The following is a 21,038-nucleotide window of genomic DNA, read 5'->3' as shown; positions in this document are numbered from 1 at the left end:
TGGAATTTCCCTGAAACTTTGGAATATGCAAGAGAACTATGAGACTTGGTCTTCCCTTGACAATATTTAATTCTCTCTTCTAAGAAACACCTATGATTTTCACTAAGAATTTTGCTTTTCTTCTTTCTTTTTTTCTGAGACAGAGTCTTGCTCTGTCACCAGGCTGAAATGCAGTGGTACAATCTCGGTTCACTGCAACCTCTCCCTCCTGGGTTCAGGTGACTCTCCTGCCTCAGTCTCCCAAGTAGCTGAAACTACAGGCACGTGCCACCATGCCTGGCTAAGTTTTGTGTTTTTAGCAGAGACAGGGTTTCAGCATGTTGGCACGATGTTGATATCCTGACATCGTGATCCACCCGTCTCGGCCTCCCAAAGTGCTGGGACAGCTGGCATGAGCCACTGCACCTGGTAAACGTTTGCCTTTTTATAACCACAATGTATGTTTTATGAAGAAGATTTTACTGATAGCTCGATTAAGAAGGAATAACTATGAGCTATGGTTTAGGTTTTATGGCCTGGACTTACTATTTTTATCATTTGTTTTGAGATTAAATTCTCATGTAAATAGAAAAATACTTATTACTTATGAAAGCAAATTCCTTATTCGTTTGATTTTTTTTTTTTTTGAGACAGAGTTTTGCTGTTGTTACGAGACTGGAGTGCAATGGCACGATCTTGGCTCACCGCAACCTCCGCCTCCTGGGTTCAAGCAATTCTCCTGCCTCAGCCTCTCGAGTAGCAGGGACTACAGGCACGCACCACCATGCCCAGCTAATTTTTGTATTTTTAGCAGAGACAGGGTTTCACCTTGTTGATCAGGATGGTCTCGATCTCTTAACCTTGTGATCCACCCGCCTTGGCCTCCCAAAGTGCTGGGATTATAAGCGTGAGCCACCGCACCCGGCTTGGTTTGAGTTTTTGATGCTGAAGCACAAACTGTTGACTTTATCTTTGTCCCCATCAGTGCTGCTCATTGTCTCCCAGTATGACCTGGCCATGCCCCTGCACTTACCCTCATCTTGCTCAACCATCTCCATGCACTGTCCAATTCCATCAGTTTTTCAGGCTCCTCCAAGGCTCCCTGAAATGGGTACACGTAGCAGGATGTCAGACACATTCCAGGCACAAAAGTAACCCATACCCTGAAGTGGGCAGCTGTGTTCCCACTTCCCTGAAGTTGGCAGTTATATCCTAGGACAGGAAGAATTACTTGCCCTTGTTAGGGCTCTATTCTTTATGTATCAGGGCCTCTGATCTAGTGCACACAACTGTCCTGAATGTGAATGAACTTGCTAAATTTCTCATTTCTCACTAGGTGGCTAAAATAGATTTGTAAGACTTCCTTACTTACCCATGTCTGCTGAAGTCTGAAATCTTACCAGCATGATTCCTTTTCTTGTAAGGGGCAGCTTAGGGAAGATTGGCCCCACTGCCCTGCAAAGAGAGGTAAAGTGAATTTCTACTTAAAGCAACCTTGAATTTGAAACTAGGTATTCCACTGTTTCAAAGTTTGGACTGCAGGTCCAAATGTTTACATATTTGGACATTGTATCCTCATCGGAATCCTCAGGCATGTGTCCTCAAGGGCTTGTGTGTCTGCTGTACTCAGCATAAAGTTATTTCTCATTATGGTAAGTTATAATTAATTTGCCAGAATATCATTCATTATCAAGATAAACGTATTTATTATGGCAGGGACAAATTTAGAAGACGTATTAAATTTACTTTGTTTCCCCAGCTGGAAACAGTCAATAGCTACTGATATCATCAGTGTCCTCTGAATACCTTGGCTCTGTAAACTGCTTTGACTCCACATGGAGCAGAGGTATTGGTGCACTGTACCTCCGTATGCTGAAATATGGCTGAAGTCCAGGGTCACTGGGCCAGGCCATCCACTGAGGTCATCTCATACAGCATCGGCCACTGGTTCCAATGAACCCACCATGACTACACTTCTCATCAATCACCAGTCACTAGACTGAGAATTGTGTGAAAGCTGGGATCCTATTTTACTCAACTCTGTGGTCACGGTTCTTAGCTAAGGGCCCAGCACAGAGGGGTCTCTCAGCAGTGTTCATCCATGACTGAATAAAATTGATTACAAACCTCCGACCCTTTCACCTACATTTTTCTCCCCAGTGTCTACTAAGAATTCTCTTTCTCTCAGAATGCTGCAAATCCTCTTCTCTAGAGAGGTACCTGCCCTACACCATCCCTGCCCCAGGATCCTCTCCTGTGGGAGCTTGAAGAAAGGCTAGCCTGTTTTGAATTTTTTCTTTTTTTTGAGGCAGAGTTTTGCTCCAGCTACCCAGGCTAGAGTGCAATGGTGTGATCTCAGCTCACTGCAACTTCCAGATCCTGGGTTCAAGCAATTCTCCTGCCTCAGCCTCCCAAGTAGCTGGGACTACAGGCATGCACCACGATGCCCAGCTAATGCTTTTGTATTTTCAGTAGAGATGGGGTTTCACCATGTTGACCAGGATAGTCTCGATCTCTTGATCTTGTGATCCACCCACCTTGGCCTCCCAAAGTGATGGGATTATAGACATCAGCCACCAGGCCTGGCCAATCTGAAAATGTTCTCTTACACTTCCCCGTCATTAGGAGCAATGTCCTTTGAAATACCCTCCCAGCTTCTGGGCTTTCACAACACCTCAGTTGGGGAGAACTACCGTATCTTGTTGAAATGATTTGTTTGTGTTCTTCCACTCACTGGCTTTTCTTTGGAGACATTAAATAGCTGAATCCCAAGTGCTTAGCACAGTATAAAGAAAAGTAAATACTCAATAAATATTTATGAGAAACTTCCCTCAACTGAAGCTGCAGAAGAATAGTAAAGTATCACTGCTTCATATACAACCGAGGGACACTTACTCTGGCACCTGACCTAGGGCAGAGCTGTTCGATGTAAGAATGAAAACTTCCAACCCTTCTCTAAGCACGGTTATTCCCTCCAACCCACAGTAACCTGAAGAGAATCCACTGCTACGGCAGCCCCGAGGTCAAGGCTCCTGGGTCTGAGGGAGGGGGGCTCACGGTCGCATCCTCCCCCTCCTGAAATTGAAGCTGCCCCTCACTATAAACCAGCTCTGATCTACCCTATGGCTCTCCCTGGCCAGAGGCAGGAGATTCCTATGGAGTAAGTTTCTCTCAGTCCCCACTGCTTAGCTCATGCTGCTCCCTGAGAATTTAAGTGAGCATAGGCATTGCCCATTTCCCCTGAGTCTTCTGTCCCAGTTTGTCCTTATCTCCCCTTCTTTTGTTTTCATCTATTAATGGCTTATCCTTTGTGGATTATTTTCATCCCCTAAACCTGCTGACTTTCTTTCTTTCCTCAGCTCTGGAATTTCAGGGTGTAGACTCAGCTTGGGCTCCTGCAGGAGACACACACCATCAGGTCTCAGCTGATGGTCCCAGGTAGCACTGAAAACCATCCCAATTTCTTAGAGACTCAGAGAAAACAGAGCAGGAAGGGACCGCAGAGAGGTACAATAAGCCCCTACCTTACCAATGAGGAATCTGAAGCCCAGAAAGACTAAGACTCTCCAAGGCACGCTCACCTCTTGGTGACAGCAGATCCCACACACAAGCCTTGGCCTCACCTCCGTGTGCAGACCAGGTAACTCACCCTCCAGAAGCTCACTGCTGCCTTTCAGAAAACTTTAGATTAAAAATAGCAATTTCCTCTATGAAAACAAAAACAGTAAAAGCCCCTTTCCTTGGACAAACCCTTTATCACAGTTCTATAGTCCTGGCATTTATACCGGGTCAGCTGTCATTCACTAGCTGTTAGATTGGGGCAGGGAGCATATAGTATTAAAGAGTGTTTCACACAAGCCTGCTTTCCTGGCCTGGGCTCTCAGCTCCTCCATTCTTCCTTAGGGAGTTTCCTCTGCTGTTAACTGCTGGAGAGTCCAGACCCTCACATGGGCCATTTCTCCAAGAAGATCCCTGTTAGTTTCTTCCGCTCTTAGAGATACAGAGGGCAGAGATGGGTTCTGGGACTCCATAGTCTTAGGTTTTCTCCTAAGCCAGCCAGGTCAGCTGAAAGCAATCATGACTGCGAGAGGTCAGGACAATAAAGAGGACTACAGGCTCACAAGGACAGCCCCTCCTGGAGACAGTCAGGACCATGACACAGGCAATACCTGACCAATTCTGCTGGGTATGATGCAACAAGGATTAAGTGAAGGATGCTGCCATGAGGGGAAAGGGGAAGAAGCAAAAGAGTGGGGGAAGAAGGAAAATAAAATGTGTTCAATAATTATTTAAAAAATGCAGAGCCCAGAAGCAAAGCCCCCTGTCACAGGGGGTTAGTTCCAGGCTGAGGAGCCTAATCAAGACATTCCTGCTGGACTTTGCTCAGCCCCATTTCAAAATGGTTTTCCATCAGTGACTTTGCTCCCTCCACTTTCCCTCTTTTTGAACAAGAATCACTAGCATCATTATCCTGTGACTGTCCCACCATTGCACACTGAGGGCAGATAAGCTGTTTGTTCAGTTTCACAGGTCAACAGAGGTAAGGGAATTATATCAAGGATCTGTACTTTGGGCATGGTGGCTTATGTCTGTAATCCCAGCACTTTGGGAGGTTGAGGGGGATGGATCCCTTGAAGTCAGGAGTTTCAGATTAGCCTGGCCAACAGGGCAAAACCCTGTCTCTACTAAAAATACAAAACAATTAGCTGAATTCAATGGTGTATGCCTGTAATCTCAGCTACTCAAGAGGCTGAAGCAGGAGAATTGCTTGAACCCAGGAGGCAGAAGCTGCAGGAAGACAAGATCACACCACTGCACTCCAGCATGAGGGACAGACCAAGATTCACTCTCAAAAAGAAAAACAAAAAACAATCTGTACCTAATGGACACCCTCAGAAGCCTCATTTGCACTTGGTGTTGATGATTTAAATGAGATTTTAAACTTTTGATCAGATTAGAGCTACATGATAATTCTCACTTTGAACTAACCCATTCATGACATGAAACTTGGAAACCTTAGGTGAGAGGGTGAATGTATTTTGCATCCCTGAGAAATATGAATGTCTGGGGAACAGAAGTTGAACTGTGATAGGTGGAAGTTCTAAAATGATCTCCAAACATGCTGTACCCTTATCTCTGGAATCTGTTAAGCTGGTGAGACAATCCTGTAATTGCGTTGTTACATGGCAGTCATGACGTTAAAGAGAGATATGGTTTGGCTCTGTGTCCCCACCTAAATCTCATGTTGAATTATAATCCTAAGTGTTAGAGGGGGGCCATGCAGGGAGGTTATTGGATCATGGGGATGGTTTCTAATGGCTCTGAACCATCCCCCAAGTGCCATTGCTTGACACAGATTCCATGAGATCTAGTTATTTAAAAGTATGTAGCACTTCCCCTTTCTCTCGCTTTCTCTCTCTCCTGCCAGCCACGTGAAGACCGCGTCTGCTTCCACTTCCACCATGATTGTTAAGTTTCCTGAGGCCTCCCCAGAAGCAGAAGCCTGCAGAGCCCACAGAACCATGATCTGATTAAACTTCTTTCTTTCTAAATCACCCAGGTCATTAATTATAACATTGAAAGAGAGCCGAGGCGGGTGGATCACGAGGTCAAGAGATCGAGACCATCCTGGTCAACAAGGTAAAACACTGTCTCCACTAAAAATACAAATAAATTAGCAGGGCATGGTGGTACATGCCTGTAGCCCTAGCTACTTGGGAGGCTGAGGCAGGAGAACTGCTTGAACCCAGGAGGCAGAGGTTGTGGTGAGCCGAGATCGTGGCATTGCACTCCAGCCTGGGTAACAAGAGCGAAATGCCATCTCAAAAAAAAAAACAAAAAACATTGCAAGAACAGACTAATACAAAGGCTGGGCTTTCCTGAGTGGGCCGGATTGAATCACATCACTCCTTAAGTGTCAGAGATTTCTCTAGCGGGTAGGAGAAGACAAAGTCAGAGAGAGGATGGGAGCTGGAGAAGAATTCCATGAGCTGTGGTTGGTTGGAAGATGGGGAAAGTGAGAAAGAATGCACGTGGCCTCTGACAGCCAGGAGGACTGAAAAAGGGATCTCAGTCCTCCATCCACAGGAAGAGGAATTCTGCCAAAACATCTGCAGTGAACTTGGAAGGGTAGCCTGAGCTCTAGATGAAAAACACAGGAAGCCCATAACTGGATGTCAGCCTCCTAAGACCCTGATCAGAGAACCCAGTCATTCCTGAGTTCTGTGGTTTCAGACCACTAACTTGTTATAATGCGTTAAAAGGTAGCAACAGAAAACTAGTTACAGGTGCCTATCTGTACTCTTTTTATATATTCACGTACATGTATGCTAATCCCTATAGGCACAAAACAAAAACAAAAACAAAAGACTACAGTAAAATGTTATACTTACCTTTGTGGAAGCACTGCAAGGGCTGTTCCAGAGCCCTTGCAACTTGAAGAAGATAACGAAGGACATTTCAGGAAGGTGAGAAGTGTCTCTTCAATGTTACCAACACAATTTCTGAAAGAAAAAAGATGGTAAAATACTTAACTCCCAGCCAGGTGTGGTGGCTCACGCATGTAATCCCAGCACATTGGGAGGCTAAGGTGAATCACCTGAGGTTGGGAGTTCGAGACCAGCCTGACCAACATGGAGAAACCCCGTCTCTACTAAAAATACAAAATTAGCCAGGCATGTAATCCTAGCAAGAATCACTTGAACCCTAGAGGTAGAAGTTGCAGTGAGCTGAGATTGCACCATAGCACTCCAGCATGACAGCTCACGCCTGGAATCCCAACACTTTGGGAGGCCGAGAAGGGCAGATCACCTGTGGTTGGGAGTTCAAGACCAGCCTGACCAACATGGAGAAACCCCATCTCTACTAAAAATACAAAATTAGCTTGGCGTGGTGGTGCATGCCCGTAATCCAAGCTACTCAGGAGGTTGAGGCAGGAGAATTGCTTGAACCCGGGAAGCAGAGGTTACAGTGAGCCGAGATCACACCCTTGCACTCCAACCTGTGCAACAAGAGTGAAAAACTCCAACTTAAAAACAAACAAACATAACTCCACATAACTTTATCTGCAAATTCATCATCTACATTTCTAGTAGAAGGTTTTTTTTTTTTAGTTCTTTCACTTATGCTCACCAAACAAGGTTTGATAGCAACTATGTGTCACCAGCACAGATGAACCAATTCAAGGAGAGCAATAAACAGGACTACTACTAAGTTCCCCCAAAGAAAGTCCTTAGAATGAAATATCCCCTCTAGTTAACACAAGAGTAAGACAACGGTCAATTATATAAAATTCCAATCTAATAAAATTTGTTTAGGCTCCATCGTGATGACCAGAGATTGGAAAATGACTGCAGAGAGGCTCTGGAGAATCTGGGGCGCTAAGAAATGTATTCTAAGTGCGGACTGAGGCAATGGCTACAAAATTCTACATATCTACTTAAATTATTAAATTCTACATTTACAATTAGTGACTTTTATTACAAGTAACTTGTTCAATGAAATGAACAAGTGAAGACGGTCCCAGAGGAGCACGGGCTCACAAGGACAGCCCTTTGTGGAGACGGTCAGGACTGAGACACGGACAATATCTGACCGATTCTGCTCGGGATGACGGACCAAGGATTAAGCGGAGGATGCTGCCATGAGGAGAAAGGAGAAGAACCACAGGAGTGGGGAAAAAAACAAGATAGATAATAATGGTTTCAAGAAATGCAGAGCAAAGATCCCAGAGGCAAAGTCCCACAGGATCAAGTGTCAGTCCCAGGCTGTAGATCCTACTTAAGAACCTCCTGCTGGATTTTGCCCAGCTCTATTTCCAAACGATTTTGGGTCAGTAACTTCCTTCTCCCTTCCATGTTCCTTCTTTTTGAACTAGAATCACTGTTATTGTTATTCTGTGTCTGTCCAGCCATTCCAAATTAGGAGCAGATAAGCAGCTTGTTCAGTTTCAGAGGTCAACAGAGGTGAGGATATTATGTCAAGGATCTGTACTTAATGGACACCCTCAAGAAGCCTCATCCACACCTGGTGTGGATGTTGCAGATGAGATTTTAAACTTTGGATCTGATGTGGTCTATGTGACATTTTCATGTTGAACTAATGCTTTAAAATGACTTGAAATCTGGAAACTTTAGAGGAGACGGTGCATGTATTTTGCAGATGGGGGAATGTGACTGCCCAACTGTGGTAGACGAAATTTCTGAAATGGTCCCCAAACATGCCATACCCTTGTCTCTGAAGCCTGTTAAGGTGATGAGAAACCACTCCTGTGATCATGTTGTTATATGACAGTTACATGACTTGAAGATGGTGAGGTTACCTGCATGAAGTGGATCGAATCACATCACTCCGTAGGTGACAGGGCTTTCTGTGGCTGGTTGGAGAAGATGAAGTCAGAGAAGGGAGGAGCCCAAGAAGGACTCTATGAGTTGTGATTGTTTGAAAGATGGAAAGGACAGGTAAGGAGGAAAGCAGGTGGCATCTGAAGTCAGAGTGTCTCCTGGCTGACAGCCAGCACAGAAAAAAGGGCCCTCAGTCCTCCAGGAACAAGAATACAAACTCTTTCAATACATGTAGTGAACTCAGAAAAATGGCCTGAGCTCTAGAGAAAAAGCATTCCCAGGCCATTCCTGGATTTTAGCCTCACAGGACCCTGATCAGAAAACTCCGGAAGAAAGGAAAAGAAGGAAACAAGGGAGAGATGGGGAAACAGACAAACTTACATGAAGATGAGGAGATCCAGGGGAACTTACACCACTGATATTTTCCATTAACAGGAACACACTAACTAGTTGAGAGACAGACGGACGCACTACTATAAAACCGTACACCGTGTCCATGGCATACAATTCTTCCTATTTCTCTGGGTCACTTTCTGTCTCAGGCCTGCTGTTGCTAGAGACCCTGAGTCTTCCCTTTGGATAAGTTCTGGAATCCACAGGAATGAGATGGGACAGTGAACCCCTGAACACCAGGCCATGACTTTTCCTGCTGCTCCTCGTCCACTCCAGAAGCTACCCGGCTGCAGGTGGGGGTCTTAGCCCCTGGGTCTGACATCGCCCCTTTGCCTTTCTCACTGGGCTTCTCTCCTTGCACTGGCTCCCACTCCCCCAGAACCTGGCAGGTGACCATATGAGAAAGACACAAACAGGCCACGTCGCTTTGTTTCTCCCCCTCTCGATGCCTGCAGTGGTGGGTTCCATGGGATAGCGACCTGATATTTACTCATTATGGTGCCCCTAGTCCAGAGCAGGGCCTGGCACCTAATAGCCACCCTGTGAATGCTCAGTGAAAGATGGCATCCACCACAAGGTCCTGAGGAACCAAGAATTCCACAGTAGCCCAACAATTTTAAGTCCTACACCATTCTAGAATGGGAGATTGAAAAACCTTCAAAAGTGGCCACTCTCTGAAACCATTATACTGGCAGCTAAACCATGTTTCCCCATCCTGGACAGATCTAGAGGGCACCGCCTAAATCCAGACACATCTCCCCACCCAGGACAGTGCAGGGGCCTTAGCATGGAAAATGCGGGGGGACGGGAGAACCATGAAAGCTGAAGAGGAGAAAGCAGGTGAAAAGAGAGACAAGTGGGGATGGAGACTAGGGGGTGAGAGGGGAAGAGAGAGGAGAGGGACTGAGAAAAGGGCCTGAAGAGAACACTGTCCTCTCCTGAAGTCAAATAACTTCCACCTGACCATGCACTACAGCTCGTCGGTGGCACACGCTGGTCATGCTGCGATGTTTAGGGCCTATGGAATGTTCCCTTCTCATCTGAGTCCCAATAGAGAGAGGATTATCTGACCGCATCCAGCTGGCAGTGCCTCATGATTTTTACCTGTTGGATCTGACAGCTCTTCATGTCACCCCACACCGTGGGAGGCTGCTCTTGGTATGCTGAATGGGGAAGATTCTACATCAGTGCCTCGGAGAGTCCACTGGAAGCCCTGGACAGCGAGAGTCGGTGGTGCCCCAGCATGGAGGCCCAGAGCACACAGCACTGAAGCTCCAGACACCCTCAGGAGGACAGAAAAGGACAATGTGCCGGTGAGAGCCTGGGTCAGCAGGAAGCTCCGCCTGGGTCTGAACATAATTGGCCTTCATATAAGCTATGACATAAAAGAGAGAAATCAAGGTTACTATTAAGATTTGGGGCTTGGGCAACGTGAAGGATGAAACTGCCATTTGTTGAGACTCGAAAGACTAAGAAAGGAGCAGACTGAAAGGTGGTGGGAACTAGGGTTGGTTGGGTTTCTGTCGTACGCAATCAACAGTCCTGACCAGCCTGGGCAACATAGTAAGACCCTGTCTCTGAAAATAAAAAATTAGCCAAGCATGGTGGTACACACATGCAGTCTCAGCTACTTGGGAGACTGAGGCAGGAGAATTCCTGGAGACGTAAGATAGATGTTACAGTGAGCTATGATGGCACCACTGCACTCCAACCTGCAGGAGGAAAAAGAAAAGGTCCTGATTAAATACTTGCATACCCAGAGAAGTTTTCACAAAGTACTCTTGGAGGCAGATCCTAGTGAACAGGAATTCCATTCATTCTGTTAGGAAATTAAGAGAGTGTAGGTGTGGTTAGTTAATGCTGATTAAACTATCTTTGGAATCTCATCTACTGGTCTATCTGGTGTGTGTGTGTGTGTGTGTGTGTGTGTGTGTGTGTGTCTATTCTATCTGCCGTCTCACTGAGCTTCACTAGTTTATGCTGCAGTAACAAAAGCCCCCAAATCTTAGCAGCTACACATACAATGGTTGATTTTCATTGACATTTCCTTGTATGGCAGGTTAACTGTGACTCTACTCTAGACAAGCTCTTTTATTTGTTAGATGGTGAACACTGTGATACTTGGAGAATTTATGAATGTGGTTCATTCATTCATTTAACAACTATTTCAGTATCTGTATCATACCAGGCAAGGTCAAGTACTGAGAACACAGTAGCAAGTAAGAAACAAGATCTCTAATTTCCAAGAATTTATATGAAAATGATGGCTGGGCATGGTGGCTCAAGCCTGTAATTCCAGCACTTTGGGAGGCCAAGGTGGGTGGATCATGAGGTCAAGAGCTTGAAACCATCTTGGTCAACATGGTGAGACCCCATCTCTACTAAAAGTACATAAAATTAGCTGGGCATGGTGGCATGTACCTGTAATCCCAGCTACTCGGGAGGCTGAGGCAGGAGAATTGCCTGAACCCAGAAGGCGGAGGTTGCGGTGAGCCGAGATCATGCCATTCCACTCAAGCCGGGGTAACTAGAGCGAAACTCCATCTGAAAAAAAAAAAGAGATTAAATACATACAAAATCATAATAATAATGAATATTATATTCATAAATTAAATAGACAGTAAATACTCTAAGTTAGAAAAATATAAAATTATTAAAACTAAAATGGCCAGGTGTGAGAGCTCACACCTGTAATACCAACACTTTGGGATGACAAGGTGAAAGGATCATTTGAGCCCAGGAGTTTCAAACCAGTCTGGGCACCAGAGGAAGACCCTGCATATAAAAGATACAAAATTAGCCAGGCATGGTGGTGCATGCTTGTAGTCCCAGCTACTTAAGAAGACTGAGGAGACCGACTCAAGATGGTGCGGTGAGAACAACCAAGGATTGAAGCTCTCGGTGAACGCGCGGAGGCTGAGTCAGGGCCACATTTCTAGACAGATCTTTGTTGTCCACAGAACGGAGAAATTCCCAGGTATAAAAGAGACACGGGATGCCAGCCCATCAGTTGTGGCCGGTGCAGCCGGTGGCCGGTGCTGCAGCACAGTGGCGCTCCACAGCGCTCCGCACAAAGCGCACTGGTCCGGGTGCCTTGTTGAACCGGCAATTTGAGACTTGAGAGGGTAGATTGGCATATCCATCTGATTGAAGGGGACTTGGACAGTGAGCCAGGCCAGGAGATTCCAGGGAAACAGCCTTTGGGCCAGGGCAGTGGTACAAACAAAACGGTGATTCCAAATGCTCCGGTTGGAGAGTTTCACTGCAGGCACAGCTGAACCCAGGACGGTGCAGCTCGGTGGGGGAGGGTCACTTGCCATTACCGAGGCAACCCGCCCCTACTGAGGTACACTCCCATTGCTGACGCAGCCTGCCGTTGCCGAGGCAACCCACCATAACATAGAGACTCTGCCGCAGAGCGTAGCCCGTGGAAGCAGGGTGGAGACCGCAGCAGCAGGGCAGAGCTGCAGCAACAGGGCGGACCTCACACCAGCATGACGGAGCCTCAGCAGGCAAATAGTGACTAGACTGCCTCCTAGCTGGGCAGGACAGCGAGGCGGACACTCACAAAGAAAACCCCAACCCCCCAAGACAGAGCATCTGAGAAAAAAATGAGTTCTGCTGCAGCAGAATTAAATGTAGCAGCCTAACAGCCCTGAATGAACAACAGAGCTCACAGATCAGCACTTGAGCTCCTATAAAGTACAGACTGTCTCCTCAAGCAGCTCCCTGACCCCTCTATATCCAGAAGACTGACATTTGGCAGGAATCATTCTGGGACAAAGATAGCAGAAAAAAAAACTGGTAGCATCCCTCACTGTTCTGCAGCTGCTATAGGTGCACCCCAGACAAGCAGGGCCTGGAGTGGACCTCAGCAGTCATACAGTGGAGGGGCTAGACTGGTAGAAGAAAAACCAAGTAACAGAAATACTTCATCATCAACAATCTGGGGATCCACTCAGAGATCCAATCGAAAAGTCAGCAACTACACAGACGACAGGTGGATAAATCCACAAAGATGGGAAGAAACAAGCACAAAAAGGAGGAAAACACAGGAAACCAGAACACCTCAACTCCCGCAAAGGACCAAAACTCCTCACCAGCAAGGGAACAAAGCTGGACGGAGAATGACCATGATGAAATGACGGAATTAGACTTCAGAAGGTGGATAATGAGAAACTTTTGTGAGCTAAAAGAACATGTTTTAAATCGATGCAAAGAAACTAAGAACCTTGAAAAAAGATTCGAGGAAATGACAACAAGAATGGATAACTTAGAGAGGAATATGAATGAATTGAAGGAGCTGAAAAACACAATACGAGAACTTCGTGAAGCATGCACAAGTTTCAACAGCCGAATTGACCAAGCAGAAGAAAGAATATCAGAAGTCGAAGATCAACTCAATGAAATAAAACAAGAAACCAAGATCAGAGAAAAAAGCGCAAAAGGGAATGAACAAAGTCTCCAAGAAATGTGGGACTATGTGAAGAGACCTAACCTATGTTTGATAGGTGTACCAGAATGTGATGAAGAGAACGAATCCAAGCTGGAAAATACTCTTCAGGATATTATCCAGGAAAATTTCCCCCACCTAGCAAGGCAGGCCAACACTCAAATGCAGGAAATACAGAGAACACCACAAAGATATTCCGCAAGAAGAGCAACCCCAAGGCACATAATAGTCAGATTCACCAGGGTTGAAATAAAGGAGAAAATACTAAGGGCAGCCAGAGAGAAAGGTTGGGTCACCCACAAAGGGAAGCCCATCAGACTCACAGCAGATCTCTCAGCAGAAACTCTACAAGCCAGAAGAGAGTGGGGCCCAATATTCAACATCCTTAAAGAAAAGAACTTTCAACCCAGAATTTCATATCCAGCCAAACTGAGCTTCAGAAGTGAAGGAAAAATAAAATCCTTTGCGAACAAGCAAGTACTCAGAGATTTTGTCACCACCAGGCCTGCTTTATAAGAGCTCCTGAAAGAGGCACTACACATAGAAAGGAACAACCAGTACCAGCCATTCCAAAATCACACTAAATGCTAAAGAGCATCAACATAATGAAGAATCTACATCAACTAACGGACAAAACAGTCAGCTAGCATCAAAATGGCAGTATCAAATTCACACATAACAACATTAACCCTAAATGTAAATGGACTAAATGCACCAATCAAAAGACACAGACTGGCAAATTGGATAAAAAACCAACACCCATCAGTGTGCTGTATCCAGGAAACCCATCTCACATGCAAGGATACACAAAGGCTCAAAATAAAGGGATGGAGGAAGATTTACCAAGCAAATGGAGAGCAAAAGAATGCAGGAGTTGCAATTCTCATCTCTGATAAAATAGACTTTAAAGCAACAAAGATCAAAAGAGACAAAGAAGGCCATTACATAATGGTAAAAGGATCGATACAACAGGAAGAGCTAACGATCCTAAACATATATGGACCCAATACAGGAGCACCCAGATACATAAGGCAAGTTCTTAATGACCTACAAAAAGACTTAGACTCCCACACAATAATAGTGGGAGACTTTAACACTCCACACAAAAAAAGCCCAGGTCCACATGGGTTCACAGCCAAATTCTACCAGACACACAAAGAGGAGCTGGTACCATTCCTTCTGAAACTATTCCAAAGAATCCAAAAAGAGGGAATCCTTCCCAAACCATTTTATGAGACCAACATCATCCTAATACCAAAACCCAGTGGAGACCCAACAAGAAAAGAAAACTTCAGGCCAATATCCATGATGAACATAGATGCAAAAATCTTCAATAAAATATTGGCAAGCCGATTGCAACAGCAAATCAAAAAACTTATCCATCATGATCAAGTAGAATTCATCCCGGGGATGCAAGGCTGGTTCAACATATGCAAGTCTATAAACGTAATTCACCACATAAACAGAACCAAAAACAAAAAAAACATGATTATCTCAATTGATGAAAAGAAGACAAAATTCAACAGCCCTTTATGCTAAAAACCCTCAATAAACTCGGTATCGATGGAACGTATCTCAAAGTAATGAAAGCTATTTACGACAAACCAACAGCCAATATCATACCGAATGGGAAAAAACTGGAAGCATTCCCTTTGAAATCTGGCACTAGACAAGGATGCCCTCTTTCACCACTCCTATTCAATATAGTACTGGAAGTTCTAGCCAGAGCAATCAGGCAATAAAAAGAAATAAAGGGTATTCAAATAGGAAAGGTGGAAGCCAAATTGTCTCTATTTGCAGACGACATGACAGTATACCTTGAAGACCCCATCACCTCAACCCAAAAACTCCTGAAACTGATATGCAACTTCAGCAAAGTCTCAGGATATAAAATCAATGTGCAAAAATCACAAGCATTCCTCTACACCAATAACAGACTTAAAGAAAGCCAAATCAAGAACGAACTGCCATTCACAATTGCTACAAAAAGAATAAAATACCTAGGAATACAACTCATGGAACGTAAGGGACCTCTTCAAGGAAAACTACAAACCACTGCTCAACGAAATAAGAGAGGAAACAGATGGAGAAACACTCCATGTTCATGGTTAGGAAGAATTAATATTGTGAAAATGGCTATACTGCCCAAAGTCATTTACAGAATCAACACTATCCCCATCAAGCTACCTTTGACTTTCTTCACAGAACTGGAAAAAACCACCATGAACTTCATATGGAACCAAAAGAGAGCCTGCATAGCCAAGTCAATTCTAAGCACAAAGAACACAGCGGGGGGCATCACACTACCGGATTCCAAACTATACTACAAGGCTACAGTAATCAAAATAGCATGGTACTGGTACCAAAACAGAGATATAGACCAATGGAACAAAACAGAGGCATTGGAGGCAACACAACATATCTACAACCATACAATCTTTGATAAACCTGACAAAAACAAGCAATGGAGAAAGGATTCCCTGTTTAATAAATGGTGTTGGGAAAACTGGCTAGCCATGTGCAGAAAGCAGAAACTGGATCCCTTCCTGACACCTTACACTAAAATTAACTCCAGATGGATTACAGACTTAAACATAAGACCTGGCACCATAAAAACCCTAGAAGGAAATCTAGGTAAAACCATCCAGGACATAGGAGTAGGCAAGGACTTCATGACTAAAACACCAAAAGCATTGGCAACAGAAGCCAAAATAGACAAATGGGACCTAATGAAACTCCACAACTTCTGCACAGCAAAAGAAACTGTCACTAGAGTGAATCGGCAACCAACAGAACGGGAAAACATTATTGCAGTTTACCCATCTGACAAAGGGCCGATATCCAGAATTTACAAAGAACTCAAACAGATTTACAGGAAAAAAACAAACAAGCCCATTCAAAAATGGGCAAAGGATATGAACAGACACTTTACGAAAGAAGAAATATATGAGGCCAACAATCATATGAAAAAATGCTCATCATCACCGGTCATCAGAGAGATGCAAATCAAAACGACATTGAGATACCATCTCACGCCAGTTAGAATGGCGATCATCAAAAAATCTGGAGACAACAGATGCTGGAGAGGATGTGGAGAAAAAGCAACACTTTTACACTGTTGGTGGGAGTGTAAATTAGTTCAACCATTGTGGAAGACAGTGTGGCGATTCCTCAAGGCCTTAGAAATAGAAATTCCATTTGACCTAGCAATCCCATTACTGGGTATATATCCAAAGGACTATAAATCATTCTACTATAAGGACACATGCACACGAATGCTCATTGCAGCACTGTTTACAATAGCAAAGACCTGGAATCAACCCAAATGCCAATTGATGATAGACTGGATTGGGAAAATGTAGCACATATACACCATGGAATATTATGCAGCAATCAGAAATGATGAGTTCATGTCGTTTGTAGGGACATGGATGAATCTAGAGAACATCATCCTCAGCAAACTGACACAATAACAGAAAATGAAACACCGCATATTCTCACTCATAGGTGGGTGATGAAAAATGAGAACACATGGACACAGGGAGGGGAGTACTAAACACTGGGGTCTATTGGGGGGAAAAGGGGAGGGCCAGTGGGGTTGGGGGTAGCTGGGGAGGGATAGCCTGGGGAGAAATGCCAAATGTGGATGAAGGGGAGAAAGGAAGCAAAACACACTGCCATGTGTGTACCTATGCAACTGTCTTGCATGTTCTGCACATGTATCCCAAAACCTAAAATGCAATAAAAAAATTAAAAAAAAAAAAAAAGAAGACTGAGGCCGGAGGCTGCTTGAGCCTGATAGGTCAAAGCTGCAGTGAGCCACGATCATACCACTACACCACTGTACTCCAGCCTCAGCAATAGAGTGAGACCCTGTCTCAAGAATAAAAAGAAAAAGAAGAAACAATTCAATTGATATACTCAATTAAATTGAAGTATAAAAAGAATTAAAAAAAAGAAGAAACAATTTAATTGATATTATGTAGAATCCTATCGTCTACATTACATCACATCAGCCCTTTACTTTAAGTGGCTTAACAGTTAGATATGATCCATAAAATTTTCCTGGTAATTAAGCATACCTAAGAACAATTAAGTATAAAAGAGGTACTGCCTTGACAGGAAGATTGTAAAAATGTTTAAAGACAAATAAATAAAGAAGAGAATAAAACCTGTAGCTCTGTGATACGCAAATAACATCTAATTGAAGTCACAATGAACATCTAGCAATCATTCTGAACACCAAAGAATTCACTTAATACATTTTGCCTGAACTCCCAACAGATCTCACTTACCAACACCTCTATGTAGCCAAGAAAACTGACAATAACTTATAAATTACCACCTATGACTCCATCTGCTCTACCCACTTAAAAATTTCATGTATTTTTTTATTCTTTATTATTTTTTGTAGAGATTGGATCTTGCTATGTTGCCCAGGTTGGTCCAGAAACAGACCCACACTGATTTCGTCAATCAGATGACCATACAGCCATCCAATTGTTGAAAAAAAAGTGCTACACAGTGCAGAAGGACAAAGATGGTCTTTTCCATACATGGTGCTGGATCAAGCTGTCAGTCACATCCATGTAGTAAAAAGTGAATCATGGGTGGGTGGGTTGGCTCGAATCCCAGCACTCTGGGAGGCTGAAGCGAGCAGACTACTTGAGCCCAAGAGTTTGAGACCAACCTGGGAAAATGGTGAATCCCCATCTCTACAAAAAAAAAATACAAAACTTAGCCAGGCATGGTGGCACATGCCTATGGTCTCAGGTACTCAGGAGGCTGAGCGGGGAGGATCGCTTGAGCCAGGAGGTGGAGGTTACACTGAGCTGTGATTGTGCCACTGCACTGCAGCCTGAACAACAGAATGAGATCCTGTCTCAAAAAGAAAAGAAAACTGGAGAATCTCCACTCATGTAAAAACACCATTAAAAGATTGAAGAGGCATGCTACACTTCGAAGAATAGAGAAATGTAATACATGTAATACATATATATCCTAGAAAGGACACACATCGAGAATAAAGTATTACAAATCAACAGAAAAACAAGCATATCAATGAAAACAGGATACAAAGATTGAACAGGCATTTCACAAAAGAAGACATATAAATGGCAAAAAAAAATACTCAATCTCAATACCAGGAAAATGCAAAATGAAACTACACTGATATACTACTGCACCTCTACTAGAATGGCAAAATAATTTTGAATTGAGAAGCATAAGCAAAGATGTGGGGTAACCAGAATATTCCCCGCTAAGCAGTACAACCACTTTGTGAAAACGATCAACAATAACTGATACTAAAGTTTTGTCATTCACATACCTCTAAAACCAACAATGCCACTCCTACATTTATACACCAATCTGGAAATGTTCTATTTCTTGATATGTGGTGAAATTTACTTAGTGTAAATTCATTACCTGTATTTTTTTTCTTTTCTTGAGACAGGCTCTCACTCTTCCATCCAGGCCTGAGTGCATTGGCATAATCATGGCTCACTTTAATCTCAACCTCCCAGGCTCTGGTGACCCTCCCATCTCAGCCTGCCGGGTAGCTAGGACTACAGGCACACACCACCACACACACAGCTGATCTTTGTCTTTTCAGTAGAGACGGGGTTTGCGGTCTGGAACTCCTGGGCTCAAGTGATCTGCTCACCTTGGTCTCCGGAAGTGCTGGGAATACAGGTGTGATCCACGGTCCCAGGACCACCTGCACATTTAAAATTGTGAGCTTCCTCTGTAGACTTCAGTTACTTTTCCAAGATTTCTTTGACACAAAGTTCTCAGAAATCTTAAAGCTACCGTTTTAGAAGAGGAAAAACGAGCTTCTGGTTCACAGGTGAAATTTTACCAATAACATTTAAAAACAAAAGAAAGCTACTAACGCGTATCAGCTCAGAACAAAGATGAAAAACCACCAGCAGATTACTTTTCTTTAACTTTGTCAAGCACTGGGAGTGAAAGAAAAGATAGCACTGCAAGAAAAGACTTCCTTTTGAATGCAGCTTTACCAGCAAAACACAGAAGGAAATCGAGGAAAGCATTCCAAAAGTCTTGCTTAACTCTTCTGTGAGAGGATGCCAAACCAGATGATCTGAGAAGCTCCCAAGGCAGACAGACACAGGGAAACCACAGCAACTCTTTGGAGCGCAAACAGCAGCACCACAGTCTAACCTACTGGAAATGCTGCGGTTAATTTGAGGCTTGCCCCACTAGTCCTGAGGCGATTCAGTGATGGCTACAAACGCTCCCCTAGTGCTTCCAGGATCTGGCACACCTGGCTTGCCCCCCACCAAGCTGGAGACAGCGCCAGGTGTGGAATCCCGGAGGCCAATAAAGACCCCAACTTTGCAAATTTGGGGCTTGAGATCTCTTGCCCTTCAGGTCCCCAGAGGGAACCGATTTCTGGCCCTGAAGGTGGGGCAAAGGGTCAATGTCCTCCACCAGATCTAGGAGGATGTGCCCCCGAAGCTGCTCCATCCCTCCACCTCCTGGGATGCCACAGGAAGACCCGCCGGCTAGTTTCTTCCCCAGAGCCCACGAGAGCAGGGCTGCGGCCGGCAGCGGCAGGCAAGGAATCCAATGAAGGGAACTTAAGCACTCGCGGCCGGGCGCGCCCAGCCTGCTGGCACAGCAAAAGTTGTGGAAGCCCCAGGCGCGCACATCGACCCAGCTGTGCGCCTCCGGTCCTGGACTCACCGCTCTCCCTGCTTGGCGCGGCGCCTTCACCTCGGAAAGGCTGAGTGGACTACCCCCTAAACCTTGACTTCCTACTAAGCCTTAAACTTTCAGTGCAGATCCCAGCCGCCGCCCCGCCGCGGCACTCACCTCGGAAACGCTGCATGGACTTCCCGGTAAACCTTAATTTAGCGCGCCGCCAACGCACCGGCCAGCGCCACCGAAGCGCAGCTCGCGCCTACCGCGACGCTGATGCCCAGTCACCGCGACGCGCCTCGGACGCCGCTGTCGCCCCGCAGACTCTGGACGCCCCCGAGGCGCGGACGCCTCAGTCCCTCTGGACGCTGCTGACGGCGACCGCGCCAAGGACGCCCCCGACGTGCGGACCCCGCCGCCGACCGCACCGCCGACGCCACTGAAGCTGTCAGTGCCTGGGACGCCGCCGACCCGCTGACCACTCTGCGGCCGCCCCCGACGAGCCTACCGCGCCACCTACACTCCCGACGCGCCGACTGCACAGCTAATTCCATCCGCGCCTGGAAAGCCGCAGAGGGGCCGACTGCGCTGAGGACTTCCCCAACACGCTGCAGACGCCCACCACACAGACGACAGCGCGTACGCCCCAAACGCGCCCACCGTGCTTCGAATGCCGCCGTCTCGCCGCAGACCCCGCGGACGCCCACAACGCGCTGTCAGTACCTGGGACGCCGCGGCCGAACCGCTGACCACGCCGCAGATGTCCCTGAGCAGCCTACCGCGCCGCCCACGCCACTGACTGTGTGAGCGCCTGGGAAGCCGCCGAACCGCTGACCATGCTGTGGATGCCCCGGACCAGCTTACTGCACCGCCGACATTCCCAAAGCGCCGACGCCGCCTCCGATGCCATCAGCTCCTGGGACGCTGCCGAGGCATAGTAGACGCCCCTGTCGCGCCGCCGACGTCACATACCGGTGTGGACTCCCGGTGTGGACCACGCCGCTAACGCCGCTGACGCACCCGACGCGCCAACCGCGCCGCCGACTGCACCGACACTGTCAGTGCTTGGCACGCCACCAACCGGCTAACCACACCAAGAGCCCCCCGCGCCGCCGAAATTTCCGACACGCCGACCACGCCGCTGATGCCATCCGCATCTGGGACACGGCCGACGCACAGTAGACGCCGCCGTCGCGCCGCTGACCTCA

The 21,038-nt window shown here is 45.9% G+C and overlaps 1 protein-coding gene across 6 annotated transcripts in view; it reads right to left on the bottom strand.

The window, feature by feature from the left end:
- The window catches only part of LOC100894274 (NBPF family member NBPF3-like), a 38,876-nt gene extending 17,869 nt beyond the window's left edge, over positions 1–21,007 (bottom strand). Inside the window, exons 1-6 of one of the 6 annotated variants that reach the window (XM_035259397.3) lie at positions 20,554–21,007; positions 11,136–11,258; positions 9,819–10,089; positions 6,372–6,482; positions 1,352–1,434; positions 1,013–1,081 (exon numbers count right to left, since the gene is read on the bottom strand). In XM_035259397.3, the coding sequence (XP_035115288.1) occupies positions 1,013–1,037 (25 nt within the window). In that variant the 5' untranslated portion in view covers positions 1,038–1,081; positions 1,352–1,434; positions 6,372–6,482; ... (1 more) ...; positions 11,136–11,258; positions 20,554–21,007. Of the gene's footprint in view, positions 1–1,012; positions 1,435–6,371; positions 6,483–9,818; positions 11,077–11,135; positions 11,259–18,832 lie in introns of those variants that run through there. The other 5 variants (XM_078335933.1, XM_078335932.1, XM_078335934.1 and 2 more) reach the window with 5 other exon arrangements.
- Between the last annotated feature and the right edge of the window lie 31 nt (positions 21,008–21,038).

The sequence above is a fragment of the Callithrix jacchus genome, chromosome 8 (assembly GCF_049354715.1).
Source record: "Callithrix jacchus isolate 240 chromosome 8, calJac240_pri, whole genome shotgun sequence".
Taxonomy (NCBI): domain Eukaryota; kingdom Metazoa; phylum Chordata; class Mammalia; order Primates; family Cebidae; genus Callithrix; species Callithrix jacchus.
Note: the sequence above shows the minus strand (reverse complement) of the source record. Positions and strands in the feature narration are given on the sequence as shown.